Raw genomic sequence first — 18,923 nt, 5'->3', positions numbered from 1 at the left:
TGTTTCTGTTAGTAAATGTGTTTAAAGGTTTCAGGATTTGGTAGTAGAAGTCAAATTAGGAAATGATTTTTTGCATTGAATGGACTTGTAGATTGAGAGTGCATATTCAAAATTAAAATGATTTTGGTAATTTGTTGAGCTTTTCTTTTGTACATTACCATAAAAAAAAGTCTATCTATATTTTCTTTAGTAGACATAATTTTCTAAAGCCACATGGTAATTTTTTTTCTGGTGTGTCGGGTCTGGTAAGTTTTAAAAAATATCTCCGTGACTTTAAAAAAATAAGTCTACCCATTTTTTTAAACTTACCAGACCCGACACACCAGAAAAAAAAAATATCATGTGGCTTTAGAAAACTATGTCTACTAAAGAAAATATAGGTAGACTTTTTTTTTTAATTAAAAAATAAATTAAATGATTTTTTTTTTTAAATTCTGTTAGTGAAAAGGGTATATTTGCACCATTTTGTAACTGCAGGGGTATATTTGCACCATTTTTGTAACGGCAGGGGTATATATGCACCACTTTTGTAACGAGGGGCATATCTGCTCTAAATCGCAAAGTTGAGGGGTATATTTGTACCTTTTCCCTAATATTTATCTTATAAAAATAAGGTCAAAGGTAGTCTGTGAGTGTTATTTTTACTCCAGTTGCCATGTTTAATATTAATATTTAAGTACTTTAGTGACCAAAGTAGAAAGATCGCCAGTACTTTGAGCTTCTTCTATATGCATTCCCTCAAGTCACATGGACCAGAAACTTTCTCAGCAACATGAACAACATTGATCATCTAATCATTTAATCTCGATGGTTCTTTAACGAATGAAAATCAAGTTTGGGTTTGTTTTTTGTTACTCTTTTGGCAAACTAATGAGATAGTTTTCTTATCCCTTCACCCAAATATTTCGAGCAGACACCATAACAATGTCATCATGTTTTCTCCCAATCATGTTAAGCCAATTGGAAGAAAAAGGAAATCCGATTGGAATGAGATGCAGATTCAATAAAAACAGTCCTTTGTGTCCTTGCAGTAAGTTGACTCCTGAGGACACAGCACATACTCGAAAGATTAAATACATTAACTGACCCAGAGAATAAGCTGAAGAACAAGCCATTTACACTTGCTAGAGCATATTGTAGCAGCAACAATGGTAAAAAGGACTCGGGTTCAAGAAGACTTCACGAGTACATTGCCAAAAACCGGTGAAGAACAAGTAGGTGAACAAAGAGTGTCGAAAGGCCTAGAAGTTGATGATGCAGAAGGTCTAGGTGAAATGTTAGTCAATTCCAAGGCTTGCCATCTTAGTTCAGCAGGGTAATCGGCAATGCAGCCAATTCTTGGACCGGCACCTGTTGACCACACCCGAGAGAGTTGATGACCGAGTTGATATGATCTTGTAGACTTCTTGGAATTGATCCTTTCCAGTATAGCGGTCTTTGGTACTTCTCTTCTTGGACTCTGAAGGCCGCCTGAGAGGGTTCTCTTGTAGCTAGTTGTACTACTTTCAGCTTGTAGTGCTCCGTTTGATTCTGTGAAATGGTCTTTCTCCTCTTCGTTTACTGCTTGAGGAGGAGAGATTGATAGATTTGAAAGTTTAAATTTACGGTTTTCGACAGAGTTTACATCTTCGGGGTCTTCATTTCCCTTTTTTATCTGATGACAGATCACAAAAGACATGGATTATTTAGTTTAAAACTTGGAAAATAGTCACACGAAACCACAAGTCAAATCCGATGCAAAGCAGACAGTATGATAAAGGACATGGATTAAGCATTGTTCCCTTCGCTTTGAAGGTAAATCCCTCCCCCACCCCCAAGCCTGGGGGAGGGGGGGAATAGAAAAAAGAGAGGGTAAACACAGGAAGCAATGCAAAAGCAAGGGAAAGAAATATAAGACTAGGAAGAGGAAAAGGAATATAGTTGCTTAATGTTTGAAAGATAAAATGGCACTAAAGCAATTACTTGATAGAATCATACAAGGGAAGAGCATTTGAGAGAGTTGAGCAATTCTATCAACAAAATAAAGGCTCTTATTTGTTTATCTTGAACTATAGCCCGAGGAGAGTATTCCCCGCTGTACTTATAATCTATGTTGCTCTTTCCGTGTTGGATACTCCAAAAATGCACTACTTTTGGAGGATCCAACATGCATCCGGTGGGATATTTGAAGAGTCTGAGCAACATAGCTCATGATAGGCTCTGAGGTGGTGGAGGACTTGGGTCTTACTTAATGGAGTATAAAATAAATTTCTGAATAGTCAAAAGTAATTATATAATGAGATAAACAGCTCTCTGATGTGTAGACATTAAAAGAGAAATTTTGAAGTAACGCTAGACACATGAAAATCACTCACCTTAACTTCATCCACGTTGACTCCATTTTCCTTGAGAATTGATAAAAAAGTGTCAAGGCTATCATCCGATGGGCGATAATGTCCACTGTAAGGTGAAATAGACTGAAGGAAAAAAAAATGTCATGAGTATAGCAGAATTCTAGCAAAATATTGTAACAGCAACTTAGATTAGGCTTCAGAATTGCATGCATATGATTCAGGTGGCAGTATCCTCTTTATTTCATACGTCCTGTTGAAGACAAAACAGCCCTAAGCCAAAAAATGATTTTTGAAGAAGGTAGTGAATGCGAGTTTTACTTCTACAGCTTCAGCTCTTCCTATGCCTGTGTTACATGAACATGGATATGGGGTATGTATCCAGTACATAAACAGGTAAAGGGCCCAACTTTTAAGGGTATTTGAAGAATATCTGCACAAAATACTCATACCTATACATATGTCATATCCATCCAACACAGGTATATCAAGGCAAAAGAGTCAATATAACAAACCTCTATGCAATTATATGGTGCAGAGTTGCAAGGAAATTGCAAAAGAATCATCACAGACAGTGCTTATACTAATGATGGAGCCAAATTGTTCAATTAGGAAGTCTTACTAACATCATATCTGACAGAGGGAAAGATAACCTACCTGATCAATATGATTTTTAACATATGCCCTGATTAAACTAATACAACAAGCCAATTCATATAGTGATTACGATACTTAAATCAGTCTACCTTCACAGTCCCATCCTCTACCACCAGTCGTCCAGCAGCTAAAGCAGCCCCACCAGCCAGAAAGCTGGAATGGTGGAACATTCCTTTTTTTTTCTGAAAGACATTACAGAAAGAAAGTTTACTAAGAATTTGTAGGATAATCATAAATTTTAAAAATATTAATAAAACAAATATGCTGCAATTCTGTACCGCTCACCTCACCAGCATAGAGTCGTTTTGAGGTGCTCATCACAAAGATCCATTTTGTCCCTCGCGGCCCTTTAGTTGTGTCGAGAAGATTTCCGGTTAGCTTATGCACTATTTTCCCTCCAGAAATTATGTACTCATAAAATTGTCTCTCTTGCTGATTACAGAAAGATTAGGAGGGAACAATTAGGAGCTGTGTGCTAATATCAGGCAATGGAATTAAGTACAAAAGAATCAGCACATACAGGTCCAAGATACTTGATGCATTGTTTCTGAAGTTCAGATCTTGTACATTCTTTGAGATCAACCTTTCTGCCATCTCCAAGATCCAACCTGCACGTGCTTAAGTCATTCTAATACCCAGACTAAGAGCCCGTTGGCTTAGTTTATATAAGCTGTTTTCAGCTTTTTTGAGTGTTTGGCTGGTAGCTTATAAGACATTTTGTGCTTAAAATAAGCCTAAAAAAATAATTGGACCCGTTTAGCTTAGCTTAAAAAAAGCAGCTTATAAGTTGTTTTTTTTAAGCCCATCCAAACAGGCTCTTAAGCTTGCAACTTTTAACATATAACAATATTTACAAGATAATCTTAAGGAATAAATTTGCACAAAAATCGCTTTATCTTCTAGTGATGAATGCAAATCAGACCAACACACCACACTTAAAATCCCAACTAATTTTTAACAGAAACTGCAACAGTAACCCAAAACAATAATAAAGAAATAGTTAACCTAGCTAGGAATCAAATGCAGGGTTTATGACAATTAGCATAAAGCTGCTATTACATCCCAAAAACTTTTGTGAGACCGCACAACTGGACTTTGACAGCCTGAAGATTTTACATTTGAGATAATGCATGATACCAGTTTCAGCATTCAGCTTCCTTACCAAAAGAAGAAGGGCTGACCAGCATCAGTTTTACACCATTCTTCATAATAGATATGCAGGTTATGCCCATACCGATGGCGTGGATCAATCTACAATTACCACACTACATAGATCAAATATCATATCTCATTAATAATGAAAGTAAAATTGAGGGAGGAGCACATTCAAATAAAGCAGACTCACCGCCTCAATCCAGTGTTGAAAAGCTAATATCTGGGCTTCCGCATCTTTTGACAGGCCTTTACCAACCTGGCCGGAATGTACATACAATTAGTGCATGTTTGATTTTTTTGGATGAGAAAAACTAATCCTGGTATAAACTTTTGCATTACTACTACAATATCAATTAACCATCATAAGATTTTGAGCCTATTTGGATTAGCTGAAAAAAGTGACTTTTAAGCATAAGTGCTTAAAGTACTTTTTAAGTGCCGAAAGTTATTTTATAAATAAGCAGTTACGTGTTTGGATAAAATTACTTAAAGGATTTTTAGAAGTAAGGGTAGTATTGAAATTAATAGAACATATAAGGAATAAAAGGGTAAAGTTGTTGGTCAAACTAAAATGGCTTTTAAGCCAAAGAAATAAGTTGGGTTGAGCAACTTCTTGATTTTGGCTTATTTTAAGCACTTTTTATCTTAATTTAAGCTGTTTTCTATTTTACCAAACACCTAAATAAGTTAAAAAATGACTTATGAGCTGGTTTGACCAACTTTTTAGCCAATCCAAAGGGGCTCTTTGAATTATTAACATACTATTATTTTGATCTAGCAGAGATTTCCACATAACTATATCTGCAAAACTTATGTTGGTCCGGACCTATACATTAAACTACACAAAATAGAGACTGGAGTACGAAAGGTCACCTAACATGACAAAAACAGCTTTAAATTAAGGGGCCATGTTCTAGTTCTACTAATATAAAAAGAAAAAAATTGTCTTGGTATAAAATAGCAATGAAATAATAAGAATTTTTAATAATTTTCAATATATACCTTTTATAAACCACAACTTGTACAAGCATGTACCCATAGTTTTGGAATCACGATCTATGCATAATTTCCATTTGTTATTCATAAGTAACAACTAACAATAAATTTAATTAATCACAGCATTATAATCCTTGTACAATAAGTCCCATGACACTTAACAGTTCTGTCTTTTTCATTTAAATATTTACTATGAATGTCTACAAATTAAAATGTAAACAATACTGTACCTTGGAAGCATTCAAGCCTACGCGATTCCACCGTGAAACTGCTGTTTCCGGCTTCAAGTAATTGAAGAAAGAAATTGTACTGTGATTCAACCGAGCATAATCTATAGCTTGCCACCTTCATACCATTAGCACAAAAATAAATAAAAACAGGTAAAAAGAAAAAACACAGTTTCCTTAAAGGTACTCTGTCTGTCCTAATTTATGTGAATGTTTTGCTTAGCGAGAGTTAATTTGATGAATAATTCAAAGCTAAATTGGATTACATCACCTCACTATTTTGAAATTAAAATTTAGGGAAAAGGGTCAAAAATGCCCCTCTATTGTGGGAAAAGGGCTAAAAATATCCTCCGAACTAATTTTGAGTCAAAAATATCCCTCCCGTCATTAAAGTTTTCAAATATACCCCTGTCTTAATGGAAATCCGCAACATAACCCGATTTCATTTTTAAATCCGCTCTATTTAAAACCGACCCAACTAAATAAAAAACGCATATGGGTTGCCTGCTCCTGTGCCTAGTGGCTCTAGATATAGGACTCGGGAACAAGTTGGTCGCATATGAATTTTTTATATAGTTGGGTCGGTTTTAAATGGAGCGGGTTTAAAAATAAAATCGGGTTATGTTGCGAATTTCCGTTAAGACAGGGGTATATTTTGAAAACTTTAATGACGGGAGGGGTATTTTTTACCCAAAATTAATTTGAAGGATATTTTTAATCCTTTTTCCAAAGTAAAAGGGCATTTTTAACCCTTTTCCCTAAAATTTAAATACTGAAAAACTGTACAAAAGTACTGTAAGTTAAACTTCATCTCATGTCAACACAACGAAAAAGATACATTTTAAATTATTAATCAAAGTTAACATAATCTGAATCACAAAAATAAAAAATGCCACATAAATAGATACTGACACGCAGTGAATAATGAGTAATACTCCAGTACTGATTAGTTACAACTCCTACCAAAGCTCTGCAGCTACCACAGCAGAGCCAGCTAATATATTATAATTAAATATACAAAAAAACATATAACAAGTATATAAGATGCAATATTTCTTAAAATATGAAAAAATATTTGCTCAAAATTCATATAGTCTGAATCTTAAGATATCCCAGCACTAATAATCTTCGGTGCATGGTATAAGTTGGGATATCCGAACACTAATTTTTTATACCATATTTAGTACAAGATATAAATTTATCCCAGAATAATTTTACACCTTACATCAAACATAGTATAAAATGAAGCCCAAAACTAATCCTAGAATATCCCACCTTATCCCATCATAGCTGGGATTATTTTAATCCCAGGACTATAATCACAGGATTATAATACCGCAATAATTTAGTCCGCATACCAAATGATCCCACATGTTACATAATTGAGAAGGAAAGGAGTATTATTCTGTCCCAATTTATGTGACACAGTTTAAATTTCAACTAATTTTATGTGAATTCGGATATATATATATATATCTTTAGTTTTTTAAATAATTAAATTTACATATTTGAAAATTACCTAACAAAATACTTTCTCCGGATCAAAAGAGCGTCAACGTAATTTGATTAAATTATCCCTAATTAAATAGGTATGGGAAAACGTACCAAAGCTCTTCAGCTACGACAGCAGAGTCAGCTAACATACGGCGAGTACGATAACTCCGATAAACTTTCTGCAATCTCTTAGCAGCATTCGAAGCCGGAAATGAAACCATTCCATTATCACATTCAAAACCTTCAGGTTCTGGAGTAGTTGACATGTTGTCGGAGCTCCGAAAATGGGGAATACGGAGCTCCGAGAGTTCACATGTGGACATGTCAAGCACTTTTCTATTGACATTGAAATTTGATACGCCGTTTGTTTCGACTTCCATTGAGTGAGATTTCGTCAAATACAAAGCCCCCCTTCAGACTCGGTAGACAGTGTGTTGTCCGAGAAGAAAACGCAGTATTTTCAGAGTTCCAAATGAGTGTCGGATGGAATATATTTTACAGACTCCACTTGTCAAAAAATTTGGGACGAAACAATTTTTGACATCCAACTACCACGCGCTCAAAAATTAAAGAGGTATACTCGCCTCTACCGAAACTACGACATCAAATTATGTTTGGACATTCAATTTGAATTTTCTTAAGTCGTATTTTTTTTTATAATTATAAAAATTTCACAAGTTATGAAAAAATTATTAAAATATTCTTAATTCTTATACAATCTTATCAAATGAGCAAGTCATAATTCATAATAAAATTAATACGCTATTGGAAGACCTTTTTAGAATAACATTAATTAATCAAACTTTAGTTCAATAAAAAAAATTAATATGAATAGTAATATAACTACTCTTTAATATAATCCTCCAACATGGCAGATATAAATAAAGGTTGGTAAATGGTTGGTGAGAGTAATTGTAAAAAATATCTACCAACTTATGGGTCTTTTTTTTACATAATATAAACTTATGGGTCAAGTTTTATATTTAAAAAATTTTGAAACCCCAAATCATGGATTTTTGAATGATTTGGGATTTCAAACCATGGTTTGAAACCATGAGATGAAATGCATGTCCAAACGCTGATTTCAAACCATGGTTTCAAATCCCATGTCCAAACACCTACTTGGAATAAGAGTTTCTTTTACACTCTGTCCCAATTTATGTGGCACCATTTGACTTGACACGAAGTTTAAGAAAGAAAAAAAGACTTTTGAAATGTGTGATACAAAACAGGTCTTATATAAATGTGTAGCTGTAAATCTTCTCATAAAGTTAAATTGTTTCTAAAGATAGAAAGATGACATTCTTTTTGGGACATACCAAAAAGAAAATGGTGTCACATAAATTAGGACAGAGGGAGTATTACAGTAACTTCTTTTTTTTTCATCGATTTTTTTTTTTTAATAACCCGCCCTATTTAATTTAGACTTGATATGAAATTTAAGTATGAATTAAATACTTTTAAAATTCATGATTTTAATATTTTGTTTTGCCAAACATTTAAAATTTGCCATTTGATTTTTCAGAATTGTTTTGTGAAGAGTAACAACTTGCTTATTTTCAAAAAATATTTTTTGCAAGCTACTATTCGAATAGCAATTTACGTTTGGTTGATTAATTGCCAAAATATATTTGTCAATATTAGAACATCAACTTTATGTTTGGCCAAGGTTTCAAAAATTGAAATGACTATTTTTATTTAAGTTTTCAACAGAACAACTTTTGTTATTAGTTACTATACATACACTTATTTTTCTCCTGAAAGTTTGATCAAACATCTCATCAACTCTCTAATAAATAGGTATTTGTATCTCAAAAACATGGTGATATTGACTATAAATATGTTATAACATCAGTGTAATTTCTTGTTAAGAAAATATAAAAATAATATTTTTTTAATAAGCTAATACTCCCTCCGGATCAAAAAAAGAGTCAACTTAGCTTTTTTTTCTTAGATCAAAAAAAGAGTTCACTTAGAAAATCAAGAAAGAATTAATCTTGTTTTTCCATATGTGCCCCTATTAAGTGTTATATGATCAAATCCCAATACCTATTTAATTAGGGATAGTTTGGTCAAATTACATATTTTTGTCTAGGAGTTAGTATTTTCTTAAGGGGTGTGTAAATGGCTAAGTGAATTCTTTTTTTGATCCGGAGGGAGTAAAAAATAAAGTGTAATCTGTCGCTTTTTTCCTCCTACTCGAATTAATTTTGTCTCCAGCCTTAGTAGTTAGAGAATTAATTTTTTGTCTCCAAAACATAATTGCTACTATAAATGATAAGAGCATACTTCGAAGTGAAGCGACCACCGAAAGTAGTAGTTGGATAATAAGGGTACATTTTTTCCTTAATTAAGGAGTCGTTTGGTTGTGGTATTAAAATAATTAATTATAATTATAATTTTGCATAAGATAATATATGATGTAGCATTTTCTATCATAGCAGGAGGTAGCGTTTTTCTACATGAATTTTCTTATTCCTGACATTAGACTCGATGCGTCTTATTCAAGAGTGGAGAGATATCTTATTTCCTCGCCACATTCTTGGTTAGGGGTGTCAACGGATCGGATTGAGCTAAATTTAGACATATTTAAATAGACTAAATTAATAAATGAGTGGTTTGAGCTGAATTCAGGTAGATTAAATTAAATTAAGTAAATAAATAGGCAGGTTAGGGACCCTTAGATAGTAACTTACATGGAAAGGAAATTTGGAAACCTTAGATTGACCCGCACAAAGGTTACTTGGATTGAAACGAATTGGTTCAAAGTTGGCTAAACAATGGGTCGTAGGCTCATAGCTCTTAACCCGTCCAATCCTTACTAAATTTTAATTAATTTTTTTTTTATAATTTGTTTAAGTACCTAATAAAAATATTCTTTGCAAAAAGGAAATCTTCTTAAAAAGAGTTTGACAAGGTTTCTCATCAGTCAATTTGAACTATATATTTGTCCAACTTTTAGATGAGTTGAATTAAAAGAGTTAAAATAGGTGAAATTTATAAATAGGCGGGTTAAGTTGAATCAAATTAATAAATAGACGAGTCATTAATCCGTTCAAACTTGAGGAACTGAACGAGTCGTCTTCGTGAGCTAACTTTGTCACTTTTAAGTGGTGTGACAATAATTGTTGCTCAAGCTCAAGTCTTGTTCGTACTCGATCTATTTTCCAAGTTTCACAATCTGGACTTGAATAGGTTGTGTAGGTCCATAATCCATGTAACAGTAGGTATATCTTTTTCGTTAGTTGATTCTTCCATTAAATAGAGTGATTTAAGGTTTTGCCAAACACTATATCTCTTTCAAAAATTTAGTTCACTTGGCAACATCAAAATCCTTAGAATGTATAAATTTGGAATTCAGCTTAGGTCATAGTAGTGAATAATTCACTGTATGTACTTAATATAACAATATAGAATTGGATATCTAAAGAGCTATTGACTTTGACATCCTCCTTTTTTTTGCTTTTTTCTTCTTTATTTATTTTTAATCCAATTATATTTTCAAAAAATAATTAATGCCACATTCCACGGCTAATAGGTTGCATATGATAGACTCTATGTTTGGATTTCCCTTTTTAAATACAAACTTCGATTTTGCGCATTTTCTACTCTAAATAAATCAGATGTATATTTTTTTACCAAGAGTTTAATCTAAAATTCTAAATCAATAACACGAATTCCTCTGTACTAACTTATCTCTTTACAACACTGTGTGTTTTTGTATATATATATGTATAAAACTGTTCTTAAGCTATTTGTATAATTTTTATTGGATAAATAGTAGAGTACAACAACTTTATTCAAAAGGTGCATCATGTGAATCACATGCTCCTAAAAGGCAGAGTAGCATTACTAATATATGTATTTTTAGTTGCACTTGAAAGCATAGCCTGATGTTCAATGAAGTTGGTCAACGACTATAAAATCTCAGGTTCAAATTCTAATGGTCGGCAAAGTGATTTTGTTTCACATCTATCCAAGGTTTGGTGGATAGAGTTCGATATCTATGCTGATGATCGGTAATAGATATCCTACAAAATTAATCGAAGTGCAAATAAGCTTACCCGAACACTATAGCTATTAAAAAAACTAATTATTACTCCCTCTGTCTTAATTTATATGACACTCTTTTCTTTTTAGTCAATCCAAAAAGGAATGACATCTTTCTATATTTAGTAACAATTCAACTTTAAATTTACCTTTGTATCTTTAATGAAATAATTTCTAGCCATACACATTTTTATATTTTATTAAGACCATAAGTTTCATAAATTTTCCTTTATTTTTTAAATTTTGTGTCAAATCAAACATCTTTGTATAAAATGAGACGGAGGGAGTAATCTATATAAATTTTGAAGTAGTCTTCACGCCCTTTAGTGTGCGCGCGTCTACTATTAGCTTAGATAACACCAATTTTCCAATAATAATAACAAACTAATTGACCCAATAAGTTTCCAAGTCGTCTTTGTTGCATAATATCACAATAAAAAATCACATACCGTCTATATTGTCATGGTCAAGACTCAAGTATGCTCGAAAAAGATGTTTTTGATTTCTACGTTGCATGGTCTATTTTTATATTTTGTAATGTCCATTTTTTTATTGGTTATTATTTTAATCAGTAGCCCAGTGTGTAGATCAAAAGTACGAGTCCGCCACTTTTATAGGATAAAAAAAAAATTGAACCAAACTAATATAAAAAAAAAAAAAAAAATAGGTTTCACGCACTAATTTAGTGCGTGAAAGGATTAAACTGCAAAAATAAAAATTTGGCCTTTCACGCATTCGTGCGTGAATGAGGCTAACAAAAAGTCATGCTCTTTTCACCTTTTCAGCCAATGTATTCTTATTGTCTTATACTTCTTTTCCATTGAATAATCGATTTACCAATCGATTCTTATTGACCTTTAAATTTTATTTCCAGCCAATGTTAATTTTTTCCTAACCACATCAACCTCCAACTCTTATATTAATATATATTGTGGAGGTGAATTTAGGATTTAAGTTTGATGAGTTTAATTTTTAAAGTTCTTCATATTGAATTCATTATATATTTAAAATTATGGATTCATATTTATTACTATTTGTTATAATTTTAGTTAATTTTTACACATAAAATTGCTCTCTATGTTAAGTATCGGGTTCAGATGAATTTGGTATCTAGTATCCGCCTAGGCATATTATTTTTTTGGTACATCGCCTCGGCATATATATAGAAATACAAGTTCAACACATATTTAATTATGTCGTCACGTAAGTATTATGCCTAATGTTAAAGCGAGAGATTTACTTGTAATTGTTGTATTTATTATAATTAATGAAGATTAAAGATAATGATGACAGGCGATTCATAATCTTTAATGAATACAAATACAAGTTCAACACATATTTCATAATCTTTAATGTATTTGTATTCATTAAAATATGTTTGAATCTTTATAACAGTAAATAAGAACTACTGTAGAAATATTTAACAACCAGAATCAGTCATAGATACTTGCGATGATTTTGGTCAAATAAGACGTCTTTAGCTTTGAAATAATAAAAAGTTAAAATAGAGCACGGTAAGTCTATCATAATACTATTTAAGTTACATACTTGCTTCAACCTTCTAATTTATATATATTTATTTTTGTCAATGAAAATAGGACTTGATTACAAAAAAAAAACAATATTTCCGCCTGGAGACAAAATTGTGATTACGATATTTATACTTATTTTTTACCATTGAGCAACTCGTGGTACTATTATACTATCAAGCAAAAAAAAAAAGGAACAAAAAAAAAAGGAACATTTACATATTATTTTTCTAAGACAAAGTTGGACAATATTAGAAAAAAATTTCAAGTTTCAACTGCCCATTGAAAGATACAATTTTTCATTTAAATAAAACGTAGAGAACTGCTGTTATTTTCTCACTTTGCACACGTTTGATTAAAATGACAATTCAGATTGTGTAATTACCTTATAAGTAATATGATTATGCAAATATTTTATATTTATATTTATTTAATTTCTTAGTAATATACTACAATTTTCATTTTTATTAAACTTACTCTTGAATGGACATTTATTTTAATTGTCGAGCAAACTCCACTAGACAGTCTGATGGCCAACATACCAAAATTTAAATAGTAATACTAGGATTTTAAATCAATCAGTTTTCTACCCATTGATGTTTAATTAGATTTTCTTTTCTTTCCTATTAATTAACTACATGTGAAAAGAATGATACGATTCAGAGATGGAATTTGTTGACTCTATTGACCTAGACTAACAATAATAGAGAAAGCCCCCGGCTTAGACTACCAGGTCTTACAAGATTCATTTGACTAGGTACAAATGTAATAAGAGGGCCATGCTTTTTTTTTTTTTCACTCAGTGTTCAGTATTCACATTGGAACCCCGATTAATATATATTTGCATCGTATAAGGCACTTTAGAGAGGCAAGGACTTTTTATCAGGATTTTTCCACATAAAATTTGAACACGAGACCTTTAATTAAGGATGGAAGAGCGAGTCATGCCTAATATCGATGAGGCCTTATTCCGACATCTCGTATATGAAATTTAATGGTTCTACTAATTTTGATTCAAATCGAGTAGGCCGACTAAGGGACAAACCATTCCCTACTAAAAACTACTCCATTTCAAAGGCTCGATCTCGAGAACTCTGATTAAAGGTGAAGAGATCTTGGCCGTCAGATGCACTCGCCTATGGACATATATGTAAAGCCAATTATGATGAGAGGTGGAACCTTGATTTTAATTTTTATATATTTGTATAACGACTTCAAATTAATATTAATATATATGTAATAATAACTGAATTCATAATCACATATTTAATGAAATTGATCTTAAAAAACATATAGTATCTTGACAAGAGCTGGCTACTGATTCGCGTGAGTTCATATAGATCCTCTGATTGGGATTTTTTTTTTTAACCTACCTTTAATTTGGTAGTCTTGAATTGGATATGCAATGCTTATTGTATGTGTTTAATGGCAGGCAAAATGGTCCCTCATTGGCAACAAGTAGGGACCAAATCAGTACATGAATTTCAATTAATTGAATTGCATGCCGACAATTATAAGGTTCGGTGAGAAAAATGTTTAATTGAAAAAACTTATTTCCCATGGAAAAATATTGGCATCCTACCTTCTTTTGATTCCTGTGTTATTTTATTTATTTTGTTAATTTTTTTTTTAAAAGAATAAGCACTCAAAGGGATAACCTAATGGTCAATAAAGTAGCTCGGTTGATTGACTACCTGAACTTTCACTTTGTTAGTGAGGGTTCGAATTCCCACATTGTAATCCCTTTCCCATTTCCCCTTCCCCTACCCTCTATGTAATAAAAAAAAAGGTCAATAAAGTGAAAGAAGAATTATGAGGTGTCAAATTTAAATTCGAACAAAGGCAAACAATACTAGATAATGTATATCTTTTCATCTGTCTAAGTCTTAACGGATAGATCATAATATTTGTGTTTGTGTGAGGTAGTAGGTGCAGGGTAAAATAGTCGAGGTGGGTGTAAATGGGGCAAAAAATACTAGTAGATGATTCTTCTCATCTGCCTAAGTTTTGGTGGACAGTGTTACCCAATATTTATACTAATGTAAAATATTAGATATCCGATGAAATAAGAGATGTGTGCGCAAGCTCAATCGAAGACCATTATCCGTGGATTCTTTTTGGTGCATAAAACTACATATGTGTTGTACCTGTCCTAGTTTTCCCTAAAACAGAAACATGGTGAGTTCAATATTTACCATTTAGAAATTTTAATGGACTTATTACTACATCCTTATGTGTTAATTCCTCGAAGCTGCTTTATTCTAAATTGTAGTGGGTGTCTTGGTGATAATATTCCTTTTAAATATTTCAAAATTCCCGTGTCAAACATAATAGGAACAAACGTGGACTTAGGTCAATCACATGTAAACTTATCCACAAATGACAAACTAAACATATACTTAAATTAAAACCCTGATGTCATAGCAAAGATTATCTGTAAATATACCATTTTTAATGGTTTGTTTAGATCAAATACTTAAAATCTTAATACCAACAGAATAGTTCATTGTTTAAGCTGTCATCTAAATTTTAATGAATTATTTTTTGTTATGGAAATGCTGACTTTTTTGGACGAAATGATTATTGTAAGTTTATAACCTGCCCTCTTTCTGTCTTTTTCTCTCTTTTTCTTTAACTAGTTGCATGAGGTCCTTGCTAAGCTCAGGTCCAAACTCATAAAAAAATGGTAAATTTAATTTAAAAAATAACTTATACTATACTGAACAAGTTATAATATTCAGAAATTTCAAAGGCTCAAATATGTCCCTAACGTTTGCGAAACTGAACAATTATGCCCTCCAATGTTTTCCGTTAACTCAAGGGCATGTATGGCAAAACAAACGTTAGGGGCATCTTTGCACCAACCTTTTAACGACGGGCAAATGTGTACAATTTCGCAAACATTAGGGGCATATTTGAACCTTAACCATTTTTTATTGCACAATTAATTTAATCTAGTGGCACGTTAATCATATCTCATTGGTAAAACTTCATAATTATTAAAGTTTCTTAGTCACATAACTAAATACTTTTTAAAGATTATTTATGAGAAAGGAAGTTTGGAAGGAGAATTAGCAAATACAAAGGACACAAAATTCGACACATTAACTAAAGAAGCAAACTCTTGGAGGTTACAGAGTTTTCAATTTTTTTATGTTTGCTTAGTCAAAATTTTAAGGAAAATGACTTTTCTAGTGGAAGTATGAAGATCAAGTTCCACAAGTGGCTCGACATTTCACATTCATTATTTCTTCCCTGCCGTCCAATGTAAGTCATCTTCACCCCATTTCCCGTAGCCCCCATCCCTACTATCCACCACCCACACCCCCACCCCATCTGCACCCTCACTTCCTATAGTCCTTGTCTATATTATATACAAATGATTTTAGAAAAATATGTTTTGCTTACATACTGAACACAAGAAAATAAGTAAAAAAACACTTATTTTCTTGAAAAGTATTTTTAAAATAATATTTTCCTTCATACTGAACACAACCAAATAGAAGAATATGAGGTTTAATTAATTAGTAAGACCTAATAAATGCTCTGATTTGAAATGAAACAGTGACTCTGAAGTTGCATAAATTTTTCCAAAATGTATAATGACAAAGAATGTAAAAGGTACCTACTCCCTCGGTTCCCTTTTACTTGTCTCTTATTGACTTGATGCTTTCCTTAAGAATTCATTTATTAGGAGTAAAACATTCGAAATTGCCCTTATTAATTATGCTTTCAAAATTTAAGTTTGACTATGAATACTTTATGTAGTTAATTAATGATAAAGGATAATAGAAGAAATTGATAAGTCTTTCATAATTTATTAAAATAGACAAGTAAATGAAAATTTTATATTTAGTATAAAGAACAAGAAAAGGGAACGGAAAAGTAATCTAATAGGGACAAAAAGTGATCCACAAAACATTTCTATTCCCTCTGTCCAACTTTAAGTGGCACGATTCCAATTTCGAGAGCCAAACAGTTTAATTCTGATCATGAATTCGAACATAGAATCTTTAAAGTTTTTTAAATAAAATTTACATATTTAAAAATTACGTAAAAAGTACTATAAGTCAGAATGATAATTCAAAATATTTAAAAGATGTAAGAAAACATGACGGTCAAAGAAAGATTTATTTGAATCTTGAAATCTAAAAGCAGCCATATAAATTGATACGGAGTTAATACATAGTTTAACATATTTTCATTATATATAAGCGGCTTGGGGGAACGAACACGGCTCCCAAGCTTGTACCAACAACTTCACGAATTGTACCCGCATTAAATTCTTGTACCATGAGCTATATAATTTGTACACTTTATTCAACTATTTTTATATCTCATGTAGACATGTGTCATAGTACTTAATATTTATTCCCTTCTCATTTATAGACGTATGCACTTTAAATTTATTTCTCCAACACATTTATTTCCTCCGTGCACTTTTACTTGTTCACTTTTGATTTTTCGTGTTCTAGCTGAATATTTATTCTCTTCTCATGTATAGACATATGCAGTTCAATTTTAATTCTCCTACACTAATTTATTTCCTCCATGCACTTTAATTTGTTCACTTTAGAATTTTCACATTCTTTGAGAATTAAAAAATCTCACGTGCATATATGCCATAATAGTGAATATTTATTTTCTTCTCATGTATACACGTGTGCACTTCTATTTTAATTCTCCGACACATATTTATTTCCTTCGTGCACTTTTACTTGTTCATTTTGACTTTTCACGTTATTTAAGAATTAATAATGAAGTACTCCTCCCGTCTCATATTACTTGGTCACGTTACTATACTTGACTTTTCACGTTCTTTAAGAATTAATAAAAATGAAGTACTCCCTTCGTCCATATTACTTGGCCACATTACTAACAATATATGTCTATTTTTCTATTCTATATCTATCTTCTTTTCTATTTCTATTATCCCCGTTTTCCTTCTTTGTCAATACTTTAAACGTGAAGAGAGGACGAACAATAGTAATGAAAACTTGTACCAAAAGTTATTTTAATGCTCCTACACATAACTTGTTCACTTTTGACTTTGCACGTTCTTTGAAAATTAATAAATAAAGTATATATTTTATCATAATATCCATATTTAGTGGTATATAGTCTCAATAGCCTCAGAAAATGATTTGAAAATGAACAATTAATGTGAAGGGTAAAATAACAAGAATAATTTTTTTTCTTGATATGTTAACGTCGACAAGTAAAAGTAAAGGGAGGGGGTGACATTTATTCCCGTTTTCCTTCATTGTCAATACTTTACTTATTTACTCTCCTTTGCAGTCTTTGATTATTGTTTCTTTACATTTATAAAATGTATTACTTTATATTTTCATTTCAAAATTAAAATTTGGTGATTAATGATATAGCATATATCTTTCTAATTTTGATTTCTTTGTAACAATTAATATAAAAAAATTATAATATATTTTATAATTAATTTAATAAAAATATTTTAATCCAACATATACACCAAAATGGTTCTTATGTTTGGATCTGAACAGTTACTTAATTGAAATGGATATCAACCTGTCGATATACATATAAAATATTAAAGAATTTAAAAGAAAAAATTTCCCCTCATATTCTTACTAATTTTCTTTTACATCAATGAACAACTTTCATTGTCATTATAATGATAAAAAAAAGTCTGACTCTTTCCATCTCAAAAACTTTTAATTACAACTAAAGTGATGGTACATAAAATACATTTTATGTATATAATAACAATTAGAATGTTTTCAAAAGTTATTTTCAAAATACAAACCTTAAAAACTGGCTAATTAAAGTGAATAGACATGTGATGCACGGGCATGTATTGCTAGTTGCAATTAGAAAAGGCCTAAATAGGAATGGCCATACGAAAATGAAGGAGGTCAATACGTAGGGGAAAAGGCGAGCCCGGAACCAAAATGCCCCCCAAAAAAACATTTTGAACAAAAATACCCCAACAAAAAAAAAGTTACCAAAGTACCTTTAGCGCAGTATTTTACTGCGCTATAGCACTTCACGGAGACTGAGTCATTAAGTGCTATAACGCAGTAAAATACTGCGCTATCCAAATCTTTCTCTCACCTATAGCGCAGTATTTTACTGCTTTATAGGAGTCCGCCATTTTCAATAACATCACATTTTCACTCCTCTTTACGTAGTTTATCTTTTTTACGTAGTTTAGCCGTATATTAATCATGCTTTGAGATTCCGGAACTTCAATATTTTATATAGAACTCTAGTTATATTTGTACGATTAATAAAACAGGCTCAACACATCAAGAATACGCAATATTTTGGATTGTCATTTTAGTGGTTGAAAAGTGCTCGGAGTCCTTTTTTGTTTGAAGACTTGCAGTCATTAGCTTTAAGTTATTTATCTTTTAGGGTTTCGTCTTAGTTTTAAATTAATGCTTAACTTTATTTCTAACGTGTCACGTTTTTTTTATTATCAATTTAGGATGTGAAACTATAAACAA

General features: G+C 31.7%; 1 protein-coding gene across 2 annotated transcripts; it reads right to left on the bottom strand.

Annotated features, from left to right (window-relative positions):
* Positions 1-960: 960 nt before the first annotated feature.
* Positions 961-7,368, bottom strand: LOC132629839 (IQ domain-containing protein IQM3-like). Of its 2 annotated transcripts, none has more exons than XM_060345222.1 (9): positions 6,971-7,368; positions 5,369-5,483; positions 4,333-4,398; positions 4,150-4,252; positions 3,508-3,581; positions 3,273-3,419; positions 3,077-3,169; positions 2,355-2,456; positions 961-1,654 (listed from the first exon to the last, which is right to left on the bottom strand). In XM_060345222.1, the coding sequence occupies exons 1-9, from the start codon at positions 7,237-7,239 to the stop codon at positions 1,169-1,171; spliced, it is 1,455 nt and encodes a 484-aa protein (XP_060201205.1). In that variant the 5' UTR covers positions 7,240-7,368; the 3' UTR covers positions 961-1,168. The 2 variants fall into 2 exon arrangements, with proteins under 2 accessions (XP_060201205.1, XP_060201204.1); XM_060345221.1 differs by having other exon boundaries at positions 3,508-3,595; positions 4,150-4,238; positions 6,971-7,365.
* Positions 7,369-18,923: the final 11,555 nt, after the last annotated feature.

Source organism: Lycium barbarum, chromosome 3 (assembly GCF_019175385.1).
Source record: "Lycium barbarum isolate Lr01 chromosome 3, ASM1917538v2, whole genome shotgun sequence".
NCBI lineage: Eukaryota > Viridiplantae > Streptophyta > Magnoliopsida > Solanales > Solanaceae > Lycium > Lycium barbarum.
The sequence above is the reverse complement of the archived record's forward strand: the minus strand, read 5'-3'. Positions and strand labels throughout refer to the sequence as shown.

Coding starts and splice junctions, on each gene's coding strand:
- LOC132629839 (XM_060345222.1), bottom strand. CDS start 7,239: ATGGAAGTCGAAACAAACGGCGTATCAAATTTCAATGTCAATAGAAAA. Junction 4,253..4,332: donor TTCAACACTGGATTGAGGCG/GTGAGTCTGCTT, acceptor TGATCTATGTAG/TGTGGTAATTGTAGATTGAT. Junction 3,582..4,149: donor GGTCAGCCCTTCTTCTTTTG/GTAAGGAAGCTG, acceptor TGGATCTTGGAG/ATGGCAGAAAGGTTGATCTC.